The following is a 27,739-nucleotide window of genomic DNA, read 5'->3' on the forward strand; positions in this document are numbered from 1 at the left end:
CCCCTCATGTCCCTGCAGCATTCAGACTGTGCTCGATGTCCCCTGGGGCTCGGGGCTGCACCCAGAGGGCAGAGACCCTGTGGTGACACCCTGCTTTGCCCCCACAGCACAGCACAGCCCAGCACAGCACCCCCACACCTTCCTCCCCACTTCCACCCGTCCCTTCCCGGCCCCCCCGAGCCCTGGGCGGGGGGCACAAAGCGGGGAGCCCCGGGTACCATCTGCAGGAGCCCAGGTGGCCGCCGAGACACGCCATCTGCTCAGCCACCTTCGGGGACCGTGCAGGCGCTGCTGTATTTTTAGGACACGTTTCCTCCCTCCCACCTGCAGCCCAGAGCCGCCTTTCGGGTTTCTAACAAGTTGTTTCTCTCTGGCTGACAGCTCTTGGGGAGCCCAGACGCCGGCGCTGAGGGGCCTGGCTGGGGGTGCAGGGCTGGGCTGCACAGGGGGGTCACCCCAAGTGCTGAGAAGGTCGGGGCGATGCTGCAGCTGCAGATCAGGGCAGCAGCAGGAGCAGCATCCGTGGAAAAACCTTATCCCACGGATGACCCCAGGCAAAGGGGCTGCAGCAAGGGGAGGTGAGTCCCGAGTTTGTGCCAGGCTGCAAATAGACAACCGTGCCATGCCGTGCCGTGCTGGTTGTGCCGTGCCCCTGTGCACGGGGCTGTCTGTGCCAAGGTGCATCAGGACAGCCGTGCCATGCTGTGCTGTGCCATGCCGGTCCTGCCATGCTGGTCCTGCTGTGCCAGTCCTGCCATGCCCGTCCTGCCGTGCCAGTCCTGCCGTGCCACGCTGATCCAGCCCCTCGCAGTGAGGAAGTGAGGCCGGCGCGAAGGGGAAGTTGTTGGAAAGTCAGACCGGAATGGCTGATAGGGAAGGCAGAGCTGGGCTTGGTCACAGATGGTTCCTGTTGGGGAAGGACACGGGCGCAGCTGCCCGGCCACCCCCACCCGCCGCATTATCACTGCCCGGCAGCTGTTCACCTTCCCCTCGCCATGGGACACGGCTCCGCTGCCACCGCGGCCCCGGCCGTCACATGAGCGGCCCCGGCGGCCGGGCAGGCGCCGAGCGGGCAGGACACCCCGCGCCCCTGCGGAGCTCGGCATCCCCAGCCCCAGCACAGCTCCTGCCCGCCCGCGGGACAGGGCTGGTGGCACTGGCCTCGGCGGGGCTCGCGGGCTTGGGGTGCTGCCACCGTCACCTCGGGACTTCTCGGAGCAGACACGGACCCCTCGTGGGCCAGGGCACCGCGCGGGACCAGCCGAGGTGAGAGGCGGCGGCAGGGCAAGGTGGCGGTGGCCGTGGCAGTGCCATGTGCCGTGGCACGGGTGACTTACCCCAGTGCCAAATGCAGCTTTGGGCTGGCAGGTGCTCCCCGAGGGTGGCACGTGGCTGGCACCAGGCGGTGCATCTTCTTGGGGACCAGCCAGTGGGACTGGGGAGCTGGGACGTGGCCAAGCCCATGGCAAAGGCACCATGGGGCTCCATGGGCTCGCTGTCACGGGGACCCATTCGGAGCCTGCTCTGTGATTAAACCTTTCCATAACAAGTAACCAGCCCCGAGGATGTTTTATTTCCAGCATTTCAACGCTGTGTTTGCTGGGTGTCTGGGCTCATTCTGGGATCAGCAGCTCACATCCCACCCCACGGGCCCTCCAGGTCCTGCTGCTGATGGTTTGCAGTGCAGAGGCTCCATGGGGATGGAGCATCCCACATCCCTGTGTTGCAGCATCCCCAGGAACCGAGGCCAAGGGGCTGCGGCAGCTCTGGGGGGCTCGGGGGCTCTGCTGGGCCTGTGCCCAGCACGGGCAGGAAAGCAGAGCTGGCTGAGTCACCGGTGGTGTGAACAATGCTGGCCCCGTGCCTCGTTTCCCCTCACTCCCCACCCCGCTGCCCCGGCACCGCAGCCCCCTGCCCACCCCTGGCACCTGCCCGTGGCTCAGGGGCACAGCTGGGACAGCACAAGGGCAGGGTTTGGGTGCACCCTGGGTGCTGCACCTGCTGTGCCGGTCCACCAAGGGCGGGGGAGCCGTGCTGGGGTCCCTGTGCCCGGAGCTGACACATGGCAGGCAGGGCCACGCTCCGATAAGGCGCCGGGATGAGGCGAGGGCTCGGCGGGCACCGCGCTCCGGAAGGCTGCAGCCAGGGAGCCGTGCAGATTGCTGCGGGCTCGCCGGGCTGCCCGTTAGGCTTTTGGCAGGAGAAATGTTTATTTTGTTGGCCAAATATCTCTGCAAACTTCCTGATTTCCTTGCGGCCGGCGAGGCAGCGATAGGGCTGGCGAGGCCGTTGCCGGCCCCGCTCTCCAGCTTCGGCACCGAGAGCTGTTATCTCTGATGCACAGCGAGCAGGGAAGAGGTGGAGAAAGGGAAATGAAATACAACAGAGGTGGCACATTTTTTGCTCTTGATAACAAGCCCTGCTTTTAGCCTGGGAACTTGGAAACGATGCAGGTGGCCAGAGACAGCCGCAACGTCCTCTGTGCCGCGGCGCATCTGCATCTCGTAACAAATGCAGAGCTCACCCGTGGCTCCCCGTGGCATGGCCTGGCACAGCACAGATCAGCACTGGCCTCCACACAGCCAGAGCCCCAGGCTGGCCCTGGGAATGTTCTGAAAGCAGCCCCAGGGCTTGGATGTCCATCCGAGCTGTGTGCCGGAGTGAAGGCAGGCTCACACCGCCTCCTGCTAGCTCCCATTGATTTTTGCAGGGATGCGAGGTGCTGGAAATGCAATGCCTGCTAATTAAATTCCCGTCGTTATTGGGAACGATGCAGGCAGTGCAGCCTGTGGGATGGGGAGGGCCAGGAAGGAGCTGGTCCCCAAGGTTAGGGTGGGAGAAAGGGACTGTGAATCTGTTGTGAACCCAAGGGCAGCTCAGGGGATTTTGTTCAATATCTCCCAGTGAATTCCTGCTGGCCAAGGATGAGGCTGGCAGGATTTGCCACTGGGTGCTCCTCCCATGGAGGTGCCAGCAGCGTCTCCATGCACCCCAAAACACCAGCTCCTGGAGTCAGGACAGCACGTGGCCACCTTTGCTTTGCAATTAAAACACTTCCCAGGCTCTCCATGGCAAAGAAAAGCTGGAAACTTGGCCCCTGGCAGCCCCAAAACCTGGAAGCACCCAGAGGAGTGGTGCTGTATCCTAAAGTCTCCCATTTTTTAAGGCAAGCTGGTGATTTTCCGGAGCCAGCAGCGCAGGGTGAGGGGGATGATAAGCAGTAGGGGGTGGTTTCCCTTTGCATGCCACGAAGCAGGAACGAATCTGTTAGCAAGGAAAATAGGATTTTAATTTTTTTTTTCTTTTCATGGAAGATGCACTTTTTTCCTTTTCTATGTGGAAGTTGTGGGAAAGCCACAAAGCCACTGGATCAGCTTCAGCAGCCGGTGGGGCTGCTCCTTCCAGCCCGGTGGCTGCAGGCTGGGTGAGCCCAAGCCTGGGGACCCCCAGGAGTGGTCACGGAGGGAAGCCAGGCACAAACGAAGCCCCTTTCCTGGGAAAGGCTGGCGCACGGCACTTCCTGCCGAGCAGATGTCCCCGGGCGGATGCAGCTGCGGCGGGCGATAGCCGGCGGGCAGGAGAGCGTCTTCCCCGGCCGCTGGCTCCCCCCCAGCCCCTTATCTCCCTGCTGCATTCCCCGATGGATTAACGTGCAGGAAAATCCAGCGCCAGCGCTCCTGCTGCAAGCCAAATGCCAAGGGAAGAGCGCCGGGGGCTGCAGCCTGGCTCCGGGTGTTTGGTGCTGGCACAGGGATGGATTTGGGCACTGAGATTTGGGCACTGAGATTTGGGCACTGAGATTTGAGCCACCACAGCCAGGGCGATGGGACCATCCACGGTCACACCGAGCCTTCCCAGGCCAGCAGCTCCCTGTCCCTGCAGGGCTGCCCCAAGCAAATGGGGGTTGCAGACCCCACAGCCGTGCAGGGCTTTGCAGCACTGCAGCTTGTGGGCACTCGGTCACACGCTGTCACCGAGTTCTGCTTGTAGGGCACCGCTGGCAGTGCCACATCGTGGGGGGACTCAGAGGGGTACCCAGGGATGCTCTGCTCCCCGAGAGGGAACGGAGAGAGACTGAGAAACCCAGGCGGACAGACAGACCCTGGGGGTGACACAGGAAGGCTGCGGCACGGCAGGGCTGAGCAGGGCACGGCTCGGTGCCCTCGGTGCCTGCAGACACCGTCAGCCCCGTGGGAGCGGGCGGGGGCAGCCCCCGGCACGGCACGGGAGGGACAGGGCTGGGCCACCAGCCTGGCGAGGGGCAAGGAGTGGTTAACCAGCACCGTGGGCTGTTTTAAAAGGCCTGAGGCTTGTGACGGGGGGATGCAGCCGGAATAGCAATCAGCTCGTCCCGGCACTAGGAAGTGCCAGGGCTGAGCCGGAGCTCGGGGAGAGCCGGGAGAAGGGGAGTGCACGGGGACAGCACTGGTCAGCACCCATGGCTGGGCACCCACAAGGTGTGAAAAGCGTCCCCATCACCGTGGTGGCTGCACAGGCAAGAGGGGGCATCTCAGGGTGCCCTGGTGGCACCGTGAGCCCAGCACCCACCGCGCTGCCCCTGCCCTCGTGTGCGGCCCCGATAGCGGGCAGGGGTCATGTGCAGGGGCAGATAGGGATGGCACGTGGTGGTGACCATTTCCTGGGAGGTTTTGGTACCAGTTGCCTTCATCTGCCCTCAGCGAGCACTTTATCTCCTGGCACACACCACGCCAAGGCCTCAGAGCTCCCCTTCCCCCCCAGGCTGTGCCTCGGGGTGTCCCTTGCCCTGGGACAGGTCCTTGGCACCCTCCAGACCACTCCATGCAGCCTCTCCATGTGGACGCCCAGCAGGGGTGGAGGACACGACCCAGCACAGCTGATGGGTGATGGTGACACCCTCCCGAGGCGCTGGGACACCTGAGGAGTGGGCAGGCATGGATGGGCACTGGGCAGGATGCTCGGCAGGGGGAGATGCCACCTCCCCACAGCAAAGGGAGCATGGATCACCACAATGTGTGTGGCTCATCCTCCCCGGGCTCCCCACGCCATCAATCAGCGCCAGCGTGACCAGCACCGAGTCAGGAGAGGAGTTTCCACCTCCTCCCATGGGTGGGAACGCTCTGGGGCCCCATCCTGCCCCGGTTCCAGATTTGCCGGGGGAAGGATTGCCAGCCCGGGGCTGGGATGGATCCCGCCGGCTATCGGGCTCCGGCAGGCGCTTATCTCCGCTCCAGCCGTTCATTTCCCAGCGCAGCGGGGCCACCGGCCCTGCCGGGCGGGGCTGCTCCCATCGCCTGTCCCCAGGCACCCGGGGAGCCCCAGCAGCACAGACCCCAGGGAGATGAGGGATGTGGGAATGTTTCCAGTAGGAATGCCAGACCCCCTTTTATCCCACCCATGGGACACAGGAGTGTGGTGGATGGGTGGCCATGGAGCTCACAGCAGCTCCGGGCTGGGAGAGGCTTTGGGGCAGGAAAGGGTTAACCGGGGGAAGTTTGCTCACTCTCAGCAATGATTTAAACCAGACAGAAAGGTTCTGTCATCCATCACGCTAACAGCCAGATCATTGTGTTTTAAAGTGTCTGTAATTGCAGCAATACAGAGACCGGCAGGAAGATAAAGGCTGGGAAGATGCAAATGCCGAGGGAAGCACCAGCCCCTCGCTCGCTGCAGGAGAGACCTGGGGACAGCCCTGGGGACAGCCGGGGTGGGGGGCCCAGGCGCCCTCCTGCCCGGCGATGGCACGGGGTGGGTGATGGGGCGTCGCTGGTGTGGTGGGAGCATCCACAAAACAGCACAAGGGCACAAACCCAGTGACAGGATGCGTAGGGAAGGGTCTGAGTAGGTGCTGGACTCCAAATATTGTCTAAAAATTACCTTTATCTTCCTCATTATCCCCGGATTAGTACAAAGCGGCTCTCCTTTCCCGTTTCCTTCGGGATCCAGGGGATCCCAGGGACAGGGCACAAAGGATGGTGAGGACTCGCCCAAAGCCTGCGAGGAGGTGGCCACGGCCATGGCCACGGGTGGCCCGGCTTTGTCCCAGCACCCCGGGCCACGTGCAGAGCCGCCGGCGGGGAATTTAACATTCAGCCGAACCCCGCCGAATAAAGCGAGCTAACACAAATGTTTATTTTCACAGGAGTGAATTATGACTTCAATAGACCAAAATTACAGGCTGCGTGAGTGGAATAGGAACGCAGCAGCCCCTGCCACCCAAACGCCACTCTGGGGCGGGGGGGATGTGGTGGCTCTGTCCCTCTGCTGTCCTGGGGGTGACAGTGCCACCTGCCCGTCCCCACAGGGCTTGAGTGGCTCCGGGGGCAGCAGGTGCCAGGGCAGGGGGTGTTTGATGGCGTCCTCCAGCTGCACCCCAAATTACGGAGAGGTGGTGGCAGTTCCTGGCAGGTCCCTGTGACGTGCTGGTGGCAGGGGGATGACAGGTCAGAGGGGACACGGTTGGTCACGGCCGGGCTCATGGCATGGCACCAGCTGGGCACTCACAGGAGGGTTTGTGCTGTGTTCCAGGGATTCCCTGTGTGCTCCTGTGCCAGCGGGGTCCTGGCACGGGGACAGCACAGCCTGGAGAACCACAGACCCCTGGGAGCCCCCTGGGAGCCCCCTGGGAGCAAGGGATGACAAACTGGAGCTGAGGCTGGAGGGGCTGGGCCGGGGTTCTGCAGCACCTCCTGCTGTGACCCCATCAGTGGGGCGAGCTGGGCTGTGCAGTGACCATGCAGTGGTCATTCGGGGACACCGTGGTGGCCCCAGAGTGGCCAAGTGATGGCCATTTCGTGGCCTTAGTCACTCAGTGGCCTTGAGATGACCTTTTACTACCTATAGAAAGGTCACTCAGTGGCCTTGTGGTTGGCATTTACTGGCCATGCAGTGGTCACACAGAGGCCATGCAATGACCATTTATTGGCCATGCAATGACCCTTTACTGGCCATGCAATGACTCTTTACTGGCCATGCAATGACCATTTACTGGCCATGCTGTGGCCACACAGAAACCATGCAATGACCCTTTACTGGCCATGCAGTGGTCACACAGAGGCCATGCAAAGACCATTTACTGGCCACGCAGCACTCGTGCAGTGGCCGTGCCAGGGCCGTGCAGTGCCCTCCCAGTGCCCACACAGTGCCTGTGCCTCAGGGCCACTCTCTGGCTGTCCAGTGGCCACGCAGCTGTTGTGTGCCACCCAACCCCGGCTGTGCAGCAGCCGCGCTGCTCCGGGTGACTCCTCCCGGCAGAGCTGCCTCTCTCCCAATCCCTGGGAGGCGGGTGAGGATGAGTAATGCACCGGCACAGGGCAGTCGCAGAGGGAAGCAGCTGCCAGGCACAGTAATTACACACAGAGGCAGGGCTGGGCTCGCAGGGAAATTCGCAGGGAAATTCACAGGGATTGTGTTCCCGGTGCAGGTTGTAGTAGGACTCGGGGAGGGAAAATTTGAATGCTGTCCCCCAGCTGGCACAGGGCACGCGGGAAGGCTGTGCCAGGCAGCCAGATGTGCCCTGCTGCCCCGCACCGCTGTCGGGGAGGGTCCCACCGGCATTCCCAGCACCCAGCTGCCCTTGGAGCCCCACCGAGGCCCAGCAGGGTGGGGGCAAACACCAAGGCCAGGCTGGGATGGGATGTGGGACTCTGAGAGCTGTGCCTGTGGTCTTGTGGCTGCTCCAGTGCAACCCCAGCCCTTGGGCCCCTGGAGAGGGAAGCTGAGCAAGCACAGCTCCATCCCCCCGCAGCCCCCCAGCCCTTTGCAGACACCCTCACCCTGCTCCACCCCCTCGGCTCTTCCCATGGCCCCTGACAAGTCCTGGGCCGTTCCCTTGCAGTCCCTCCACCTTCCCAAAACGTGTTACTCTGCCCCCCCAGGCCCCCCCTCTCAGCTTTGCCACCCCGATCTTTAGCATCCCCAACTCGGACGGTTTTGCAAACCCAAATCCCTGCAGCCTCCAAGCCCCGTACACGGCCGTGCACGGCCTTCCAGTCCCCACTGTGTCACCGGGTCCCATGCAGCCCTGCAGCCCTGGGCAGCCCCATGTCCCTCCCACACCGCCAGTGTGTCCCACTCAGTCCCCCGGTGCCGAGCAGCCCCTCGGTTCCGTGCGGAATCCCTGGTGCCGCCCAGCCCCGTATCCCTGTCCCTCCCATCGGATTCCCCTCCCGATGCTGCCCATTCCTTGTCCCTGTCCCCGTCCATCCCATCCCGTTCCCGTCCTGATGCCACCCATTCCTATTCCTATTCCCATTCCCATTCCCTGTGCTGGTCTATCCCATCCCGTTCCCCTCCCGATGTGTTACTCTGCCGTTCCCATTCCCGTTGCCATTCCCGTTCCCGTTCCCGTTCCCATTCCCATCCCCATCCCCGTCCATCCCCATTCCCGTTCCCCTCCCTCCCGCCCATCCCGGGGGTCCCGCTCCGGTGGCGGCGGCGGCGGCGGGGCGCCCCCTGGCGGGCGCGGCGGGCTCTGCCCGCTCCTGCCGGCCCCGCCGGCCCCTGCCTTGGGACTTACCTCACGCCTCCGCCACACCTCAGGACGGTAAGTGCCGTCCGCCAACCGGGACGGGGACGGGGAGGCTGCCGGTGCCCGCGGAGGCTCCCGTGAAAGCGGGGCTTGGAATTCTCCCAGTGGTCGGGGGATGCTCGCGGTGCACGGGGGAATCGGAGGCTCCCGGTGCCCGGGGAGGCTCGTCGGGCAGAGGGGCTGTGGGTACTACCGGTGTTCGGAGGATGCTCCCGGTGCGTCGGGGAATCGGAAGCTCCCGGTGCCCGGGGAGGCTCCCGTGGAAAAGGGGCTGGGAATGCTCCTGATGCTCGGGGGGTGCTCCCGGCGCGAAGGAGCGGGGGAGGCTCCTGGTGCCCGGGGAACGGTCCCGGTGTCCGGGGATGCTCCCGGTGCCGGAGCAGCCGGTGCGCAGGGGACGGGGATGCTCCGTGTGCCCGAGCCAGCGCGGTGCCCGCCACGGCGGCGGAGCGGGGCAGGGCGAGCGGGGGCACAGCCGGGGCGAGCGGGGCACAGCCGGGGCGAGGGCGCAGCGCTCGGAGCGGCTCCGCGGTGGGGGCAGCCCCGGAGCCGCGCACCGCGGGGGCGGCGGGGTGTAGACCCCTGCTCTCCTCTCCGTGTCCCCCGCCGCCGTTTCCCGGGCGCCGGGGGGCCGTGGGGCGGCACAGCGTCCCCGGGAACCCACGCGAGTTTGTGCCCACCCCCCAGCAGACCCCCCACCCCGGTTGCGGCTCCCGACTCGTGCCCGGCAGTCCAACTCTTTGTCATCCCCGCATCCCTCCGCTCTGCCCGCCGGCTCGCGTCGCTCTCCGGCTGCTGTGCGCTTGGAGCTGGAGCCGTGCTGGGGGGCGAGGAGGAGCGGACCCGCTCGGGAGAGTTTGTGGGAGGAATCCCGGGGCTGCTCTGGGAAGTTCCAGCCCCTCCGTTCTGTGTTTTGGTGTGAGGACTCGGGTCCGTGCTGGGGACACGGGGCTGTGCTGGGAACGCTCGCAGGATCCTGGCGTGCGCCAGGGGATGTTTGTTTGGATGCGGATTTGGGAAGGAAGGCTGGCTCGGGAGTCTCCAGCGCTGCCATTCATCACCGCCTGCTCTTGCTTTCCCTTTGGAATTGCGCTGAGCTGGGCAGCCCGGCTTTGCCAAGGGAATGCTGCCGGCGGAGCGATGGAGCGAGGCTGGCCCCGCGCTTCTCCGCGGCTCCTCCGCGATACCGAGCCGAGCACAACCCGCTCTTCCCGTCATTCCCTCGCCGCTGGATGGTGCCTTCGGATACCGCAGAGCGTTTCTCTAGTTAAACACACCTTTTCTTGGAATTCTTTTTTTTCCATCTATTAGCCAAGAAAAACTTTGCAACTTTCCTTCGCTGTCGGAGAGGAGCCGCTGCCGCTGCTGCGTTTCATTTTGTTTTTTTAATTCGAGGTCACGTGTGCATTGACAGTGTCTTTGATTCCAAGCGATGGTCTCGTCTCCAGCTTAGGAAGAGCTTTTGAGCTCTTCCCTCTGTTGTTTTCTCTCTGTTCAGGAACAAAGAGATTTTTCTGCCTTTAATTAAAAGGAATATTAATTCCCTGCTCCTTTGTCGAGCGACTTGAAGACACTCTGCAAAACATCCGTCTGCTCGGCACCGCGGCGGGGTGAGCTCTGCCGTGGCACAGGGCATGGAGAAATGGGGGAGCCAGCCCGAAATCCCGCGGCAAACACGGAGCAGCAGCCGGGGAGGATGCTGACAGCCACGGTCCTCGGGTGAGGAGCCCCATGGAGCTCAGCTGCCGCCTGGGGTGGGCTCTTGGATCCGCGGAGGTTTGTGAGGCAGGTCCCCGTGCTGGGAGCTTCCACCCAGGGAGAGATTCCGTGCTTGGGGAGGCGAGTGAAGGTGGACTTGGCTGTGCCAAGGGGGTTTTCCCTGCCGGCTGCCTCCCGAGCTGGCAGGTAAGGTGTTACCCGGGAGCAGGCAGATGTTGGGTGTGTTTTGTTTGGCAAACGTGAGTGCAGATGTTGGTTTGCAGGGGGGGAAAGCCAGGACGCAGCAGGGGTGAGACTGTTCTCCCGTGGCTCTGGGTGCTGCCGTGGGGTGGGTGCCGGCTTTGGGCAGTGGGGAGGCCTCATGTGGGTGCAGGATTTGCCTCTTACATCGGGAACTTCCAGGCTTCAGGACAGAAAAATATTCTGGTGCTCAGCCCCCCTTCAGGGCTGGGCTGCTGCAGGCAGGAGGGGGCTCTGGCAGGTCCCACGGGGTACCTGGGGCTGGCAGGTCTCTGCCACGTTCCTGGAATCCTGCTTCGGAGCCATGGATGTTGGCATGCGTGGAAAGCCCCGGGCAGGATCCCGGCGTTGGGGCTCCTGTGGTGCCCTGGAGATGGGCTCTGGCTCCGCTCGCTGCCGTAAATCCCTGCTCAAGTCTGGGGGCATTTCGGCTCTGACCGTGGCTGTGGACAGTCCCCTGTCCTGCAGCCATCTCGGGAAAGGTGTCTGTGTGCTGTGGGACCCCCGGGGAGGGAGGCATCCCATAAATATCTGTTATTTCACCTCTCAGCCCGAGTCAGTGGGCTGGCAGCGAGTCAACCAGGAAGTGCAGGGCTGCCAGGGAGTGCTGGCAGTGGGGCAGGAGCTGGGTCCCTCCTGGGGGGACACACACATCCCCCCACACCAGCAGAGCCTCTTCAGCCCCCAGCCAGACCAGCAGGGGCACAGCGAGCACAAGGTTTGGGGCAGATCAGGGCCGGGTGCTGTGAACGGGGCTGGGAGGGACCAGGGACAGCCCAGGGGTTAAGCTGGGCTTAATCGCTGCTCCGGGGCCGGGGATGCGGTCGATGCCGCAGGTCGGGTGCTGCAGCCTGCCCTGTGCTTTCCAAGCTGGGTCTCACGTGGGAGATGGATTTAGCTTCCCAGCAAGACGGGGAGTCCCCGAGCTGGGATCAATCCTTGCCCACCAGAGGCAAGAACAGGCTGGTGGCACAGAGGGCACCCCGTGCCCGGGGGCCCTGGCCTTAGTGCCATTGCCCGGTTTGGGGTTATTTTTACATTTCCTGAAGCTGTTTTCTGCCGTCCCTCCCACTATGCTCAGGCTCCCCAGGGGGAATCCCACCTTGACAAACCCCCAGCTTTCCTTCGCAAGATGCCGACCGCTGGTTCCCGAAAACATCCAAGGGATTTCCTGTTTATTTTGCAAAACTCTCATTAATATTTTTTTTTCCCCCCCGTGTTCTTTGATTCGATTTCACATGGGCAAAATCGCCTTGAAATGGAGCCCGTGGTTCAAAAATAGACAAAGAGTCGGCGAGGCAGCAGCCGGGAGGCTGTGGGAGAGCGCGGCCGGATCCGGCAGCCCCGGGAGCCGGTACCAGCCTGGCGCCTGCGGGGCAGCTCTGCCCCGGGCTCCCCGGGGAGCCGCCGGCGCCTCGGCGTTCCCACGCTGCAGAGACCTCGCCGGGAGCTCCCCGCGGCGTGGAGGGGGAGCTTTCCCTTCTCCGGCCACTCTCTGCCTCCAGGAACCCCCTGCGTGTGCCGCCTGTCCCCGCTCCAGCCCTCGGGGCCGCCTTTGGGCATGAGCATCCCCTGCAGCGGCTGCAGAAGTCCCCGCTCGGGGCACGGGGCCGGGTTTGGGGCGCCCCTTGGGCAGCGCTCCGGGGGATGCTGCAGCCTGGGTGGGTGTTTGCTGGGTGGGGGCAGCTCCGGCAGGGTCAGCCCCAGCCCTGCTCCTCTCCAGGTGTTCCGGGCTGCCCGCGGCACTGTTTACTCCTGGTGTTTAGCCAGGGTATTTAATTTCCAGGAGTGTAAAGCAGCTGGGGAGCAGCAGGGTGTGTGTGTGCCCACCTCGCCGTGCCACCCAGGTGGGATGGATCCGACGGTGGCAGCGGGCACGACGCTGCGGAGGGTACTGTGCCCTGGCTGGGTGCTGCTGGCCGATAGGTCAGGGGGACCCCCCAAACTGCCCCTGTGTGTGGGGGACCCCTCCTCCAGCCCGTCCCCCCGCCAGCAGCCACGTCGTCGCCAGCCGCTGTTGACTCACAGGCTCCGCCGTCGAGTCCCGGGGCTGAGGCCGAGATGCTTTTACAGGCAGGGCTGAAATGCACAAAATGTTCGACTTGTAAAATATGTAGCGTGAGAAAATAGCCTTTTCTGCTCTCCTCCTCCTCCTGCCGCCGCTCCCTGCCCCATCTGCTCGCTTGGAAAGCTGCCCGCAGCCCGGGGTGGGGGGGCCGGCGGCGCCCGGGGCCCCTCGCCAGGGATGGCACCCACCCCGTGCCGCCCCGGGGCCACCCCTGGGTGCCAGGAGGGCTCCCGGGGGCAGCACGAGGATGCGCTGGGACTGCGGGGACGCTGCCTCCCCGCTCCTCTCGGCGTCTCCCGTTCGGAGAAGGAGCGCGGGGCTGGCACCGGGAGTGCCAGCGGGGCTGTGCCAGCGGGGCTGGCCTTGGGGCAGCCCGCGGGGCTTGGGCTTTCCAAAACCTCTCCAGAGGGTCCCGGGAAATCCCCGTGCGAGGAGCCCCGGGAGGGAGCCGCCACGCCGGAGCTGGCCACGAGCCACGGTTTTCACCTTAATCCATCATTATCTGGGCACATTTCGGATCCTTGCCAAGAGCAAGGTGGGAAGGGGGGGTGTAAGCATGCTTTCCCTATTCCCCTGCCATCCTTTTTGCTGCCTGTGTGTAATTAACAGAGTAATTAAAAACAGGATGAGTTAATTGGTATTCATTTATGTGGCAGATGTTTTTAATTGAGATACGAAACAATTTACCTGTTTACATAAACAATAGCAAATGAAGGCTTGTAAAACAGAGAGGGCACTTTTTTTTTTTTTTTTTTTTTTTGGCTTTTTTGTTGTTGTTTCGAGGAAAAAATCAAACCCATCCCCATCCCCCAGCCCCGGCCACGCCAGCTCGGGGCGAGCGGGAGCTGCTGGCACTGCCTTGGTGGCACCGAGCCAGCTGGTTTGGGCTTGAAAACGGGGATTTTGGGGTGCGGGGAGAGCCTGGCTGCGGTGCTGCTGTCCCGTGTGGAGCTGTGCTGTCACTGCCACAGCGCGGGAGGTGGAAGGGCACCGGGGGACTTGGGACCTGCTGGGAGGTGATGGCCCGGAGTGAGTGAGAGCACTGCCCGTGGGGCATCTGCCAGCAGCGCTGGCACTGCGGGGTGCTCGGAAAGCAAAGCCAGTTGGGATGTACCTGAGCTGGGGAAATCTGCTTTTCCCTGGAATTGTGCCGGTGGGAGGTGTCCCAGCTGGGCTGTGGCACAGGAGCTGTCTGTCTCAGGATGCTCTGGGGATGAGCTGCAGGGGCTCCCCGGGACTGGAGCTGGCTGGATCTGGGTTCCTTTACAGATTGTGCAGTTTGATTAATTGGATTTACTTCTGAAGGGCTTCATTTGTGCTGATGAGTGCTGGGTGTGGATTGCTGCCTGCTGGGCTGGGTCCCCAAAATGAGCACCTGGGACACCCCAGTGGTGAGTGGGCAGCATCACTCCAGCATCATCCTGGAATGGTTTGGATTGAGAGGGGCCTTAAAGCTCCCCTCACTGCCCTGCCATGGCAGGGACACCTTCCACCATCCCAGGCTGCTCCCAGCCCTGCCCAGCCTGGCCTTGGGCACTGCCAGGGATCCAGGGCCTGCCCACCCTCACAGGGTACAATTCCTTCCCAATATCCAACCTAAACCCACCTTCTGTCAGCATCCCTCAGCTGCACTTCTGCCTTTTCCTGCTCCAAGTGCAACTGGGATGAACTCCAAGCTGCCTGTGTCACCTTTGTCACCTCTGTCACCATGGCCCCAGGGAGGGGATCAGGATGGGTGCAGGGAGGAGGGAGTTGATCCCAAAGAGTGATGAGGGAGGAGGGAGCTGATCCCAAAGAGTGATGAGGGTGGGTGCAGGGAGAAGGGAGCTGATCCCAAAGAGGGGTCAGGATGGGTGCAGGGAGAAGGGAGCTGATCCCAAAGAGGGGCCAGGATGGGTTCAGGCAAGGAGGGAGCTGATGGTGCTGTGAGGTCCCACCAGCTCTGCCGGGCTGGTGCACGTGGCTGGCGCTGCTGCCCGGCCTCAGGCACTGCACGCTTCCAAACCTGCTCCAGCTGGGACAGCTCCGGCCCTGCCATCTTATCGGGGAGTTGTTCCTGGCCCCGCTGGCTGCGGCAGCTGAGGAGCAGGAATGCTTCCCTGCCTTTGTTTCGGAGGCAGCCTGGCTTGGGGAGACGTCGCCTCCAGCATCTGGATTTCATTTGTGGCCATTTGGAGAGCATGAAGGATGCTGGGCGCTGAATTCCCTTTAACCCCTTCTTCACCCGGGAAGCTTTGCCTGCAGGGAGCCGGAGCTTTCCAGTGGCCGCATCCAGGGCAGCTCCGTGCCTGCTCCATCCCATCCCTGGGAAAGGAGGGCAGAGCAGCCGTACTCGTCCCGCAGCTGGCACATCCCCCTTGTTTCCCGGGGAGGAGGCAGAACCCCGGGCTCCTGGTGGCTGGATGGGCTCCCTGGGGCTGTGGGAAACAGCAAAGCTGGGCTGGGAGGGCTGCCAGCCCCTTCCCTCCGGCACTGCTCCTGTCCCTCCGGCTCCAGGCTGCCCTGTGCCCGCTGGAACGCTTGGCCGTGTGACAGTGCCACCCGGCAGGGACCCTGCCCTGGGGGTTAAACCCTGCCGTGTGACAAATGGGGGGCTCGGGGTCACACCGGGGTGTGCGGGGGTCCGGCATCCGCTGGCCCCGGGGGGCAGGGTGGGGAGCAGCCGCTCCTGCCAGCCCAGGAGAAAATACTAATCCTTTTATTTTTATATTATTACTTATTCATCTGGGCTGCACAGGCCTAATGGAAACCAGATGGAGGAAAACAGACACGGCCCCGAGCGGCTGGGACAAATTACCCCAAAGAGAGAAAAAAATAGAGGGAAAAATAATTCCAGTGGAGTTGGAGTTGTGCTGGGGAATCGCTGTTTGAAGGTGCTGAGGGGAGGCTGCTCTTTGTTCCCCAAAACCTCCTTTGCTCTCCTGGAGCTCATCCCATCTTGCAGAGGACCTGGGTTGGTGGCACAGCTGTGGCTGGGTTCTGTGGGCATTCCAAGCTCTGTATCCCATTGGATTTGGGACCATTCCTGTGCCTGCCTGGCTGTGTTTGGACTGCAAACACCTCGGGGAGAATTTAAAACTTAAAGGCAAAAAAGAAAACACAAGAAAAACCAGAACCAGGCCCCATTTCCCTGAGTGCTTGCTCAGCTTGATGGAAACTTTCCTGCTGATGGGAAGCTGTGGAAAAGCCATGTCAGTGCCAGGATGAATGTATCCATGTTTTCTCCTTGGTGTGGGAATGTGCACGGTGTCAGGGCAGCGAGGGGGACCGGGGCTGGGATGGGGATGCAGGCAGGGACCACTCCAGGGAGGCAGGCAAGGATGGTGCCAGGGGTGTGACAGGGACAGGGATGGTGCCAGGGGTGTGACAGGGACAGGGATGGTGCCAGGGGTGTGACAAGGACAGGGATGCTGCCAGGGATGCAGGCAAGGATCGTGTGGGATCCAGGTGCTGCAGCTGTGACCCCTCACAGGGTCACACCCTGTGCACACTCAGGGCTCATCCTCTGCTGTCAGAGCAGGATCCTGCTCCGCTGGGTGACAGGGGAAGCTGGGAAGGCTGGACAAGTTTTGGCCAGAGATGGACATTTCCATGAAAAGGGAAATAAAAGTTTTTCAAAACAAACCATTTCTTCTGGCAGGCCCTGTAGGGAAGCTGAGGTTTTGGGGGCAGGGAAGCTGTGTGTTCTTGGGGTTTCTCCTGTGGCTGGGCAGGGACAAGGGAGCGAGGAACGGGGAACTGCAGCATTCCAGTGTGCTGTGGACAGAGAGGGATAACCACGGTGCTGGAGCCTTCCAGAAGGATCCTGTGGGTGACCAGCTGAAATTTTGGCTCCTGCCACCATCTCCTGGTGCTCCGTGTGCCACCACCTGTGGCACAACCCCGACAGCATCTCCATGGGGATCAGGCCCTGCTTTTACTTAGCCCTGCCCATGCTGTGGCCAGGTTCAATTAATGTCCCCACAGCTGCCCGGGATTCAGGATGAATATTGGATTAGTGATTGTCAGCCAGGCTGGGTGGGGACCGTGCTGGGCACAGGGGGACCCCATGGCCGTGGTGGCCGCTTCCATCTTTGGCCAGAGCCGGCGGCAGCGCGGGCACGGTGACAGATCCCCACAGCTGCCAGCACTTGTGGCCACCCGTCAGGCCAGCGTGGCAGCCGTGGGGCCTGTGTCTGCAGGGGATGGTGCAGGAATGCACTGCTGGGAGTTATTTGGGGTTGGGAGCACAGGGAGCCGGGAGGGAGGCGGCGGTGCTCGCTGGGGTGATGGTGATGGCCGGAGCTCCACGATCCCTGGACTGCAGGACCTGCCCTGCAGGGCCACTCGGGTCTGGGCAGGACAGTCACTGCTGGTGTGGGTCCTGCTGTTGTCACTGCCACTAAACAGTGGCTGCAATGATCCCGCAGTCTCTGCCAGGGGCTGTGCCAGCCCTGGGTGATGCTGGCAGGCAGCAGGAATTCCCAGGATGTGTCAGGAGGGTGCTGTGCTGTGACAGCAGTGATGTGACACAGGCGGGGGCAGCGCTGGCACTGCAGGGGCAGAGCGGTGCCACCACTGTGTCCCCACCTCTGTGCAGATGAACAGCAGGGCCATCGCCCTCCCCACCACCCTGTGGCACACAGGACGCTCTCCCCGTCACCCGAGTTCTCCAGCGGCACCGGCGATGCCCGGGCCGGCCCGAGGTCCCCAAGCGTCCCCTCTTCCCCTGACCCCTGTTTGCCAGGGAATCACGGCCCTGCCTGGCACAGCCCTCTCACCACGCCGTGCCCTCTTCCCGCAGATAACGCGGAGACCACAGCCGCCGCCATGCCCGACTCGCCGGCCGACGTGAAGACGCAGGCCCGCTCCACGCCGCCCGGCATGCCCCCGCCGCCCGCCGCGCAGGGAGCCTCGCGCCACCCCTCCTTCACGCCCAGCACCAGTGAGTACCCCGGGCACGGGCTGCCCAGATGTGTCCCCAGCTCCGCCTCGCGCGTGGCACGCGGGGCCAGCAGCGTCGCGGCGCGGTGCTGGCGGTGACACGGGTGACGGTGCCTGGCCTCGGGCTGCGGGCTCGGCTTGGGTGCACGTTGCCAAGCTGGAGCATGTTCCTGCAGTGGCACTGCCCGTGGCCAGCAGTGCCTTGGGAGGTCCCTGGGGACAGGGACGTCCTGCCAGCCGGTCACCAAGTGCTGGCACAGGGCAGCGCGTGGTTGGAGGGTGGAGGGCGTTGGGGGAGTTCCTGTGCAGCGGAGATGGCCCCGTGGAGGGTCCCATGTGGGGACACTTCTGTCTCCCTCTGCATGTGGCACCCAGTGGTGGTAGGGCAGTGTCATGGCCAGCCACAGTGGCTGGGACCTCCTTGTCCTGCTCAGGCTATGGTGTGGTGGCATCAGGGGACTCCAAGTGGGAGTTTCAGTCTCTGTAGTTGGATTGGGGACAGCCACCCAACGCGGTGGTGGCACCAGAGGCACCTGATCTCATTGCACACCTGCAGGGTTTGCACCAGGGACCTGTCACTGTGCTGGTGTCACTGTCCTGGCACATGGATGGACAAGGCACATGCAGTGCAGGATCCAGACAGGCAGGGGACAAGGCTGGCCCCCTGGCAGGAGTGGCAGTGGCCACTGCCAGCAGCTGCTCCAGTTCTGCTGAGACTTTTCCTGGACACACACGTGCGCAAGGTTTTGCTCATAGCTGTTTCTTGCTCAGAAAAACCCCAGTGGGGAAGAAAAAAACCCAAATCAACCCCTGAGATCCATGCTCTGACACCTGCAGCCTCCCAGCAGCGCTTCTGGACAGACTCTCTAGAAGTCAGCTTGTGCTCGGCCGTGCTTGGAGGGGGTTTGGGTGTCAATCCCAGCCCAGTGCTGATGGGGCAGCCCAGGTGTGGCTGGGGCTGGGATGAGGGAGCAGGGTGCAGGTAGCCTCTGCACCAGTGCTCAGCTCAGAGAGGGGTTCAGGACACGGGGCTGGGGGTGCAGGCAGCCTTTCTGCCACAGCTCAGCACGGAGCAGGATTCAGGATGCAGGGCCAGGGGTGCAGGCAGCCTCTCCATCCCAGCTCAGCGTGGAGCAGGGTTGGAGACACAAGGCTGGGGGCATGGGGCAGCTTGGCATGGACACCACAGCATTTCGGTTGTTCTTGGCTTTGGGGGACCTCATTTGGTCCCTAAACTGTCAGGACTTTACCAGGCAGTGAGCCCTGAACCCTCCCTGTGGCTGCGGTGGGACGCAGGGACCCGATTTTGCCCATGGCCCACGTGCCCGTGGTGAGGAGCATCCCCTGCAGGGCCCCGGGCCGAGAGCTGCCCCCTCTGCTCTCTCATCATAGCGTGTTTTATTTTGCTTGCAGATCGAGACGCTGGCCCTCCGACGTTTCTGCCTCGCGGCCGTTTTCATGGTTGCTTGAAATGGTCGATGGTCTGTCTTTGTAAGTAAAATGAAACGCCCGCTCTCATGAGAGACCCGAGCGCAGCCGCAGCCCCGGGGCGCTCCCCGCCGCCAGCCCCTCGCCCGGGTCACGGGGACGGGAACCCCAGCCCCATCCCGGCCCAGGGACATGTGCGGTGTCCAACTTAGGAGCGCACCTGTCGCGGGAATAAAAGCACTTGTGGCCGCCGGGTTATTTTTGGCACCTCTTCAGCGGGCGGCGGGCGCTGCCCGGCCGGAGAGCGAGCGGGACCCCCCGAGCAGGCAGGGCTGGCACCCCCAGGTCAGTGCGGTCCCAGCGGGGACAGGCGCGGGCGCGCCGGGGGACACGGGCCACGCGCCGTCGGGACACGGGTGATGCGTCTTGTCACCCGTGCTGGTTGGGACGTGGGTGACACGTGTTGTCACTTGCAGCACTGGGACACGGGTGATGCGTGTTGTCACTCGTGCCGTCAGGACATGAGTGACATGTCTTGTGACCCGTGCTGGCTGGGACAGGGGTGCATGCATGTTGTCACCCGCGCCATCGGGAAATGGGTGACGCGTGTTGTCACCCGCACCGTCGGGACACGGGTGACACTCGTTGTCACCTGCGCCGTTGGGACACGGGTGAGACATGTTGTCACCCATGATGTCGGGACGTGGGTGATGTGTGTTGTCATCCGGGCCATCAGGACTAGGGTGACATGTGTTGTCACCTGTGTTAGCCGGGAAAAGGTCCCTGTGCTCACGTGGGGCTGGTGCAGGAGAGAGGGGCCTGCCACTCTGACGGTTGGTACCCCAAAATATCCCCCTGGGTCTGCTGGTGTGCGGTGTTCAGGCAGCTCCTGTCCCTGCTGAGCGGGCAGTGGGGACAGAGGTGGCAGTGTTCTGCAGGCCAGGCTGGGCTCCGTGGGAAATGGCTCATGGGCTCTCTCTGGCAGTGCTGAGCAGCTCCCCGAGGGCAGGATGGAGCCCCTTCCCTTGGCTGCCTTGGCTGTTGAGGAGCTGGATCAGGTCCTCGTGTGCTGGGGGATGCTCTGCATCCCTTCCTTCCCCACAGCCCCCACAGCACCGGGACCAGTCCAGGATGCAGCCCCAGGGATTCACCAGCATCCTGAAGCCTTCCAGGGAGAGCCAGCCCCACATTACCCACCAGGACACACTGGTCCTGCCATCCCAGCCAGGGCACAGCCACCCGCTCTGACCTCCCATTCTCTGTCTCCCCAGTGATGAACGGGAGCAGCCACTCGCCAACCGCCATCAATGGGGCTCCGTCCACCCCCAACGGGTTCAGCAACGGGCCAGCCACCTCCTCCAGCGCCTCCCTGTCCACCCACCAGCTCCCTCCGGCCTGCGGTGCCCGCCAGCTCTCCAAGCTCAAGCGCTTCCTCACCACCCTGCAGCAGTTTGGGAACGACATCTCCCCCGAGATCGGGGAGCGGGTGCGCACCCTCGTCCTGGGGCTCGTGGTACGTCCGTGGGCTCAGCCACGGGGACCCCGCATCCGAGGATCCTGTGCTTTCTTTTGGGGATGGAGATGCTGCTAAAAGGGAAAGAGTGGCCTAAATGGATCTAAATCCTGGAGGAAAGGGGGTTGTTTTTCCAGCATCTCCTGGGATCTGCACAGCCAGTGCAGGGTTGGTCCTGGCTGCTGGCATCGCCAGTGAAGCCTTGGGCGTGGTTTTCCCTTGAGTGTGGTTTCCCTGTGAGCCTGGCAGAGGAGCAGGAATGGGGGAGGAACAGCCAGGTGTCTCCCAGGGGTGCAGGGAGCTGTGCCAGGGGTGCTGAGCCCAGGCTGTCCCCACAGAACTCCACCCTCACCATTGAGGAGTTTCACGCCAAGCTCCAAGAGGCCACCAACTTCCCGCTGCGACCCTTCGTCATCCCCTTCCTCAAGGTGGGTCTCCAGCCTGGGCAGGGCGGGATTCAAGGCAGCATTTCAGCACAGGGGATTTGGGGGTGGCTTTGGGGCTGGCAGCTGCCTGTGGGTCTGCCCATGTGCCCCCACACGTGTGGAGTCATGCAGGGCCAGGGCTGGTTGCAATAAAGCAAGGGGTCAGCCCAGCTGGTTGCCATTTGCAATTCATTAAAAATTCCCCCTTTTTTTTGCATTTTAATTTCGTGCTGACTGTGCAGTGTCACCCCGCTCCGGAGGGATTTGCCCGGTGCTGGCACGCCTGGCAGGATGGGCACTGCCAGCAGATGTTTGAGCCCGGTGTCCCCTGTCCATTGTTAGCAAAGGGATAATTTAAATGTGCAAAAATAGCCCCTTTTCCACCTCTGCATGGCAGCCCCTCCAGAGCAGGGGTCTGTGAGTGGAGGTCCGTGCTCATCACAGGAATCTGCTGGAGTGGTTTGCTCCAGGCTGAGCTGGAGGGGGACAGCAGAGCCCCCTCCCCTCCTGTCCGGTTTGCAGGGATTTTGGGCTCCATGGGAGCAGGGAAAGGTGACCGGGCAGGCCCGGCAGGCACTGGTGGCCCCGCGGCTCCAGGCAGGCTGGGATCCATCCCCGCTGTCCCGGTGCCAAGAGCACAGCGGCCGCGCCGGCCGCCCTGGCACCCCGCTCCCAGCTGTTCCCACCACCCGGCCCAGATGTTTCTCATTATCCTAACTGCAACCAGCCGGGCTCGGCGTGCTTCCCAGACTGGGGACTTGCTGTTTTTGTGGGATTGCTCCCCCCCCAAGCAAGGGAAGGGAAGGGGAGGGAGGGTCTGGCCCTGCTCACCACAACTGCAGCTCGGGCTCTAACGTGTCCCACAGATGGGATTTGGCTGCGGCTCAGCTGCCTGAGGCAAAATCCAGGGCTGGCAGCCAGAGCGCCGGGCAAAAGGGGGTTCTGCTGCTTAATTCCTGCTGCTCCTGGGGCTCCAGCGCCGTGGGGGGACACGGTGGGTGGGTGAGAGGGGAGTTCAGAGCTGATCCTTACAGCTGTGGGTGCCACAGGGGCTGGGGGTCCCACAGGTGCAGTCCCCAGGGAGCAGTCCTGGGGACAGGGTGGCCGAGGTGGCCGACCTAGCCCAGGGATGATGCTCTGCAGCCTCTGCTGGATGCAGGAGGGCTCTGTTGAAGCTGTGTCTGAACCCGTGGGATGCCACACATGTCCCTCAAAAGCCCTGGGCACGCTGCTGGCATCCCAAGGCTGTCCCCTGGGGAAAGGGAGCAGGACCCCAAAGGGAAGGCACCCCCTCGCACCCCCTGCCCGTGGCGAGCTGGGGGCACAGCCAGGCTGCTCCGGGGGGCTGCAGGGCCGTGGACTGGACTGTCACCCCCTCCCCGCAGGCCAACCTGCCGCTGCTGCAGCGGGAGCTGCTGCACTGCGCCCGCATGGCCAAGCAGACCCCGGCCCAGTACCTGGCCCAGCACGAGCAGCTGCTGCTGGACGCCAACGCCTCCTCTCCCATCGACTCCTCCGAGCTGCTCCTGGAGGTGGGCGAGAGCGGCAAGAGGAGGACGCCAGACAGGTGCCAGCCGGGGAGGGACGTGTGGGATTCTTCAGGGACACGCCCCTGAAAAGGGGAGGCTGTTCCGGGGGGGCCCAGTGGGGACCAACCTCCTCTCCTCCGGCCAGGACCAAAGAGAACGGTTTGGACCGAGACCCCCTGCACCCCGAGCACCTCAGCAAGCGGCCGTGCACCATGAGCCCAGCGCAGCGCTACAGCCCCAGCAACGGGCTGAGCCACCCCCCGAACGGGCTGGGGCACCCCCCTGCCGGCCCCCCCCTGCCCCAGCACTACCGCCTGGAGGACATGGCCATGGCACACCACTACCGGGACAGCTACCGGCACCCCGACCCCCGGGAGCTCCGCGAGCGCCAGCGGCCCGCCGGTGAGCCCTGCTGTCCCCACGCACGGGGGAACGGGGCTGGGAGCCCCCTGAAAGGGAGAGGGGTCCTGCAGGGGGCTGACCCTGCTCTGCTCTTGCCTTGCAGCCGTGCATGGGACGCGGCAGGAGGAGGTGATCGACCACCGGCTCACGGACCGGGAGTGGGCGGAGGAGTGGAAACACCTCAACAACGTATGTGTGTCCCTGCCCCGTCTGTGTGTGTGTGTGTGTCCTTCCACTCTGCCCTCAATCCCTCACCCGTCTGTGTGTGTGTATCCTTCCACTCTGCCCTCAATCCCTGCCCCGTCTGTGTGTGTGTCCTTCCACTCTGCCCTCAGTCCCTCACCGGGCTTTTCCCCGGAGCATCCTATGCTTCCCCACCCAGCACAGCACCCCGGAGCTGGCACAGCCTGGCATAGCCCAAATCCCCCTGCCCAGTGCCAGGCGCCGCAGCCCCCCAGCTGCCTGCAGCAGAGCCCCCTCCCCATGCCTGCTGTCGCCCCCGCAGCTGCTGAACTGCATCATGGACATGGTGGAGAAGACGCGGCGGTCGCTGACGGTGCTGCGGCGGTGCCAGGAGGCCGATCGCGAGGAGCTCAACCACTGGATCCGGCGCTACAGCGACGCCGAGGACATGAAGAAAGGCAGCCCCCCCTCCGCACGCCCCCACAACTCCTCCTCCGCCGCCGCCGAGGCTCCCCAGTTAGGTACTGACCCCCGGGGCCGCGGGCTGCGTGCGGGGGCTGCGCCCGCTCCGGGTGCCCGCGCCATTCTCCCGGGGGTCTGGCGCTGCTGGCAGGGGCGTTCCAAGGGGATGGCATCTCCTGAGGGTGTCCCCTCTCTCCTTGGCAGACGCTCACCGGGACTTCGCGCCGCGGCCGCTCTCCGGGTACATGCCCGAGGAGATCTGGAGGAAGGCTGGTGAGTGCGGGGTGGGCGCCAGCCCCGGCAGGGTGCTGAGCCAGCAGGGGCTCTGCCCCAGCTCCCCTCGTTGGGATGCCTGCGGCGCAAGAGGAATTTGGGGTGGTTTTACGGGAAGGGGGGATGCTGGGGCAGTGGCACACCGTGGCCACGCTCGGCTGCTGCCTTCCAGAAGAAGCCGTGAACGAGGTGAAGCGCCAGGCCATGTCCGAGCTGCAGAAGGCCGTGTCGGACGCCGAGCGGAAAGCCCACGAGCTGATCACGACGGAGCGCGCCAAGATGGAGCGGGCCCTGGCCGAGGCCAAGCGCCAGGCGTCCGAGGATGCCCTCACCGTCATCAATCAGCAGGAGGACTCGAGCGAGGTGGGGACCCTGGGGACGGCTTGGTGGCGGTGCTGGTGCGTGGGACCTGCTCCTCTTGCCATCGAGGTCGCAGCGTCTGCGTGCGAGGGTGGGAATGGGAGCGTGCGGCAGCACTGAGGGATGGGAGGAGAGGGGAATTCCTGCACCGAGATGGGAATGCAGGGTGGGGGCAACGATGGGGTGCATGGTCCTGGATGTGGGTGCAGTCTAGGATGATGTGCATGGTCTGGGGTGTTGTGCATGGTCCAGGGTAGAGTTGTATGGTCTGGGATTAGGGGGACCTGGTTCAGGATAGGGGAGCACGGTCCAGAATTGGTGTGCTTGGTTTGATATGGAAATACACAGTCTGGCATGGATGTGCAGAGACTGGGATGGATGTGCACACTCTGGGATGGATGTGCTCACTCTGGGATGGATGTGCTCACTCTGGGATGGATGTGCACACTCTGGGATGGATGTGCACACTCTGGGAAGGATGTGCTCACTCTGGGATGGATGTGCACACTCTGGGAAGGATGTGCTCACTCTGGGATGGATGTGCTCACTCTGGGATGGATGTGCACACTCTGGGATGATGGAGTGCCCAGTCCCAGGTGAGGGTGCACAGCCCATGCTGGGGTGCACGCTCCAGAGCTGAGGCCGTGTTCCCATCCCCGCAGAGCTGCTGGAACTGCGGCCGGAAGGCGAGCGAGACGTGCAGCGGCTGCAACACCGCGCGCTACTGCGGCTCCTTCTGCCAGCACAAGGATTGGGAGAAGCACCACCACGTCTGCGGGCAGACTCTGCAGGGGCTGCCGGGCCCCGCCGCCCCCGGGCCGGGCCAGCCCGACGGGGTGCCCGCCATGGCCAGCAGCCCCAGCGAGGCGGGCTCGGTGGCCGCGTCCCGCGCCGGCACTCCGGCCACGCCGGCGCCGCTGGACAGCGCGTCCCGCTGACCGCCCTGGGGCTGCCGGAGCCACGGACTGCACCCCGTGCAATTTCCTCAGCTACCTGACTCGTGTGACCTCCGAAACGACCTCTCTAGCTCTCACAACTAATCCTCACGGATCCTCAAGCTGGGCTTTAAGTGGAGTTAAGGCAAATACCGGTCTCTGTTCTTTCTTCAGTCTTTGTTTTGGCTTTTTTCGGTTGGTTTTCTGTCGGTTGGGGGATTGCGGTTTGGGATTTTTTGGGTTTTTTGGCTGTTTTTATTTTTCCTTTTTGCTCTTTGGATGAGGGATTTGGCTCCAGCATCACCGTGCAGTGCTGTGGGGAGAGACCAGCCCGATCCCATCCCCCATCAGCGCTGCCGAGGGGCTCACTTGGAGGAGGAAAGAATTTTCCTTTCTTCATCTCTCTCTTCCCATTTTTTTTTTCTTTTTACCTTTTTTTTTTTTTTTGTAAAAAAAAATAAAGAAAATAAAAAAGAAAACGTCGGACTCTTTGGCTTTAAGTAAGAAATTGTAAAAAAGAAAAAAAAAAAAGAAAAAAAAAAAAAAAGGAAAAATCCAAAAACCAGACGACGCGTGACGGACGCTCACCTGTAACTACCTTGCTAGCTAGCCAAGAACAGACCAGACTCACCTCTGCTCCAAAGGAAATCCAAAACCAAGGAAGATCCAAACGTCTCTCCACTGCCAAAGTTCGTTTCGTTCTGTTGTCGCTTCCTTCCCCTCCCCACAAGGATGGATGGACATGCCCCTGGGGCTTTAAAGAATTTCTATTAAAATAAAGAAAAAAAAAAAAAAAAAAAGGTGTTTTTTTACTAAAACCCCAACCCCCAAGGCGTGGGAGGGGGAGATGGGGCTGAGAACCGCAGCCGGAGCTGGCACATCTCTACCTCTGCCCGCCACCACCCTGGAAAAGGAGAACAAAAAGGAGATTTAAAAAAAAAAAAAGTGAATAATAAAAAAAAAGAATTAAAAAAAAAAGGAAATGAAAAGACAGATTTTGGGTTTCTCCCTCCCCGAAGCCGTCGGGGGACCCCCAATCCCTTCACTGCCAGGCTGCTCCCACACCCCGTGCTGGATTTGTTTCACAAGGATTTTTAAGAGGAAAAGGAAAAGGAAAGGAAAAGGAACGCTGCGGCCTTCCTGGCCAAGGACAATGTGGATTATTTGGGATTCTTGCCTCGCCGGAGCGGCACGGAGGACGGAAGTGCAATACGGGAAGTCCGAGCTCCGAGCGGAGGCAGCAGTGCTGTGCGCTAATGTGAATGTAAATAGTGTCTGCAGAGGTCCAAAAATGAATCTTAATGATAATAATAATACTAATGCTAGTGATAATAATAAGAGACGTTTGCCAAATAAAGGATGAGGAGGAAGCGTGGAGCCGTGGCGCTGCCCGGAGCGAGGCCTGGCATCGAGAGGAGCTGTAGGTTTTCCGCATTTGCAAAACCCATCCTGTGTGTTTTCCGTAGGGGAGGAAGAGGAGGGAAGGAAGGGCTCGGGGCCGCGGGGTTGTGCTGCCGGTCACGGGGCTGGGCTGGGCCACAGCAGAGCTTGGGACACGCCAAGGGGGGTGTCACTGGCCTTGTGCCACTGTCACCCGGCCCTGCTGGGGGTTCTGTGCACCCCAAGGCCTTGGTGCATCCCCTGGGAGGGCTCTGCGCACCCCAAAATCTTGGTGCATCACCTTGGATGAGTTCTGCGCGCCCTAAGACCCGGGGGGGTTCCTGTGCACCCCGAGGTCTCGCTGAATCCTCCCAGGGTTCCTCTTCTGAGGTTTCTCTGCACCCCAAGACCTCGGGGCATCCTCCTGGGAAGGTTCTGTGCACCCCAAGGTCTCGGTGCATCCCCCCAGGGCTTTCCTGTGCACCCCAAGGTCTTGGCCCGACCCCAGGGACATTTCTGTGCCCCCCAAGACCTCGGTGCACCCCTGGGTGGTTTCTGTGCCCCCCCAACTCTGGGAGCATCACTGGGTTCCCCTCCCGTGACTGTTCACTTTATTTATGGTGTGACATATGTAATATTGTCTATTTTTCTTACGTTTCCTGAGAAGAGGTAATATATAAGAGTATTGCAGATGCCCCTGCCCGCCCGGCTGCCCGGCCCGTCCCCGCCGTGTCCCCGCCGTGTCCCCGCTGTCCCCGCGTGGCCCCGCTCCTGCCGGGGCTCTGCCTCTCTACCTCCACCTCGCCGGGAAACCGGGGGCCAGAGCCCTTCCCCAGGGCCTGCTCTCCTTTCCACTCCGCTCCCTGCTGGTTTGCTTTTTTGTTTTGGAATTATTATGATTTTTATTTTTTTTAGATTTTAATTTTAATTAAGAATAAAACTACCCTACAGAACCTTGCATTGAAACCAAAAGCCGAGGGAGGGGACGGCGGTGACGGGCGGCCAAACCAGAACGACAGCTTTAAATGTCAGATTTCCCAAAAAAATAATTTGTGCTGCGGGGAGGACGGAGCGGCAGCGGGGCTGCGGTTGATGCTCCGGGCGCTTCCCGGGGGGTTTGTCCCCAAATGGTGGCGCTGGGGGGCAGGGGACGTGTGGTGCCACGCGCTGTGCCCCTCTGGTGGCACCTGGGAGGTGGCAGCGGATGAGCAGCGCGGTGCTGGCACAGCCTGGCCGGGGGCAGCCTGGGGATACGGGGTGCCACATCAGGTCCCCGCGGATGCTCGCGGCTCCCGCCACGGCTGGGGCAGGGGGACGGGGTTGGGGACACGGGGACAGCGTGTCCCAGTGCCCGTGCCCGCGGGGAGGCAGAGCCCAGGGCGCTGGGTGC

General features: G+C 62.7%; 1 protein-coding gene across 9 annotated transcripts; it reads left to right on the top strand.

Annotated features, from left to right (window-relative positions):
• Nucleotides 1-1,113: 1,113 nt before the first annotated feature.
• CBFA2T3 (CBFA2/RUNX1 partner transcriptional co-repressor 3) lies at nt 1,114-25,749 on the top strand. Of its 9 annotated transcripts, none has more exons than XM_041483583.1 (12): nt 1,114-1,266; nt 17,320-17,460; nt 18,873-18,950; nt 20,159-20,400; nt 20,739-20,828; nt 22,211-22,392; nt 22,500-22,756; nt 22,860-22,945; nt 23,262-23,460; nt 23,606-23,674; nt 23,847-24,037; nt 24,697-25,749. In XM_041483583.1, exons 2-12 carry the CDS (start codon nt 17,346-17,348, stop codon nt 24,970-24,972), a joined length of 1,785 nt encoding a protein of 594 aa, XP_041339517.1. In that variant the 5' UTR covers nt 1,114-1,266; nt 17,320-17,345; the 3' UTR covers nt 24,973-25,749. The 9 variants fall into 9 exon arrangements, with proteins under 9 accessions (XP_041339517.1, XP_041339553.1, XP_041339555.1 ...); XM_041483619.1 differs by having other exon boundaries at nt 23,850-24,037; XM_041483593.1 differs by lacking the exon at nt 1,114-1,266 and adding an exon at nt 8,440-8,524.
• Nucleotides 25,750-27,739: the final 1,990 nt, after the last annotated feature.

This window comes from Pyrgilauda ruficollis, unplaced genomic scaffold (assembly GCF_017590135.1).
Source record: "Pyrgilauda ruficollis isolate IOZ18807 unplaced genomic scaffold, ASM1759013v1 scaffold117, whole genome shotgun sequence".
Taxonomy (NCBI): Eukaryota; Metazoa; Chordata; class Aves; order Passeriformes; family Passeridae; genus Pyrgilauda; species Pyrgilauda ruficollis.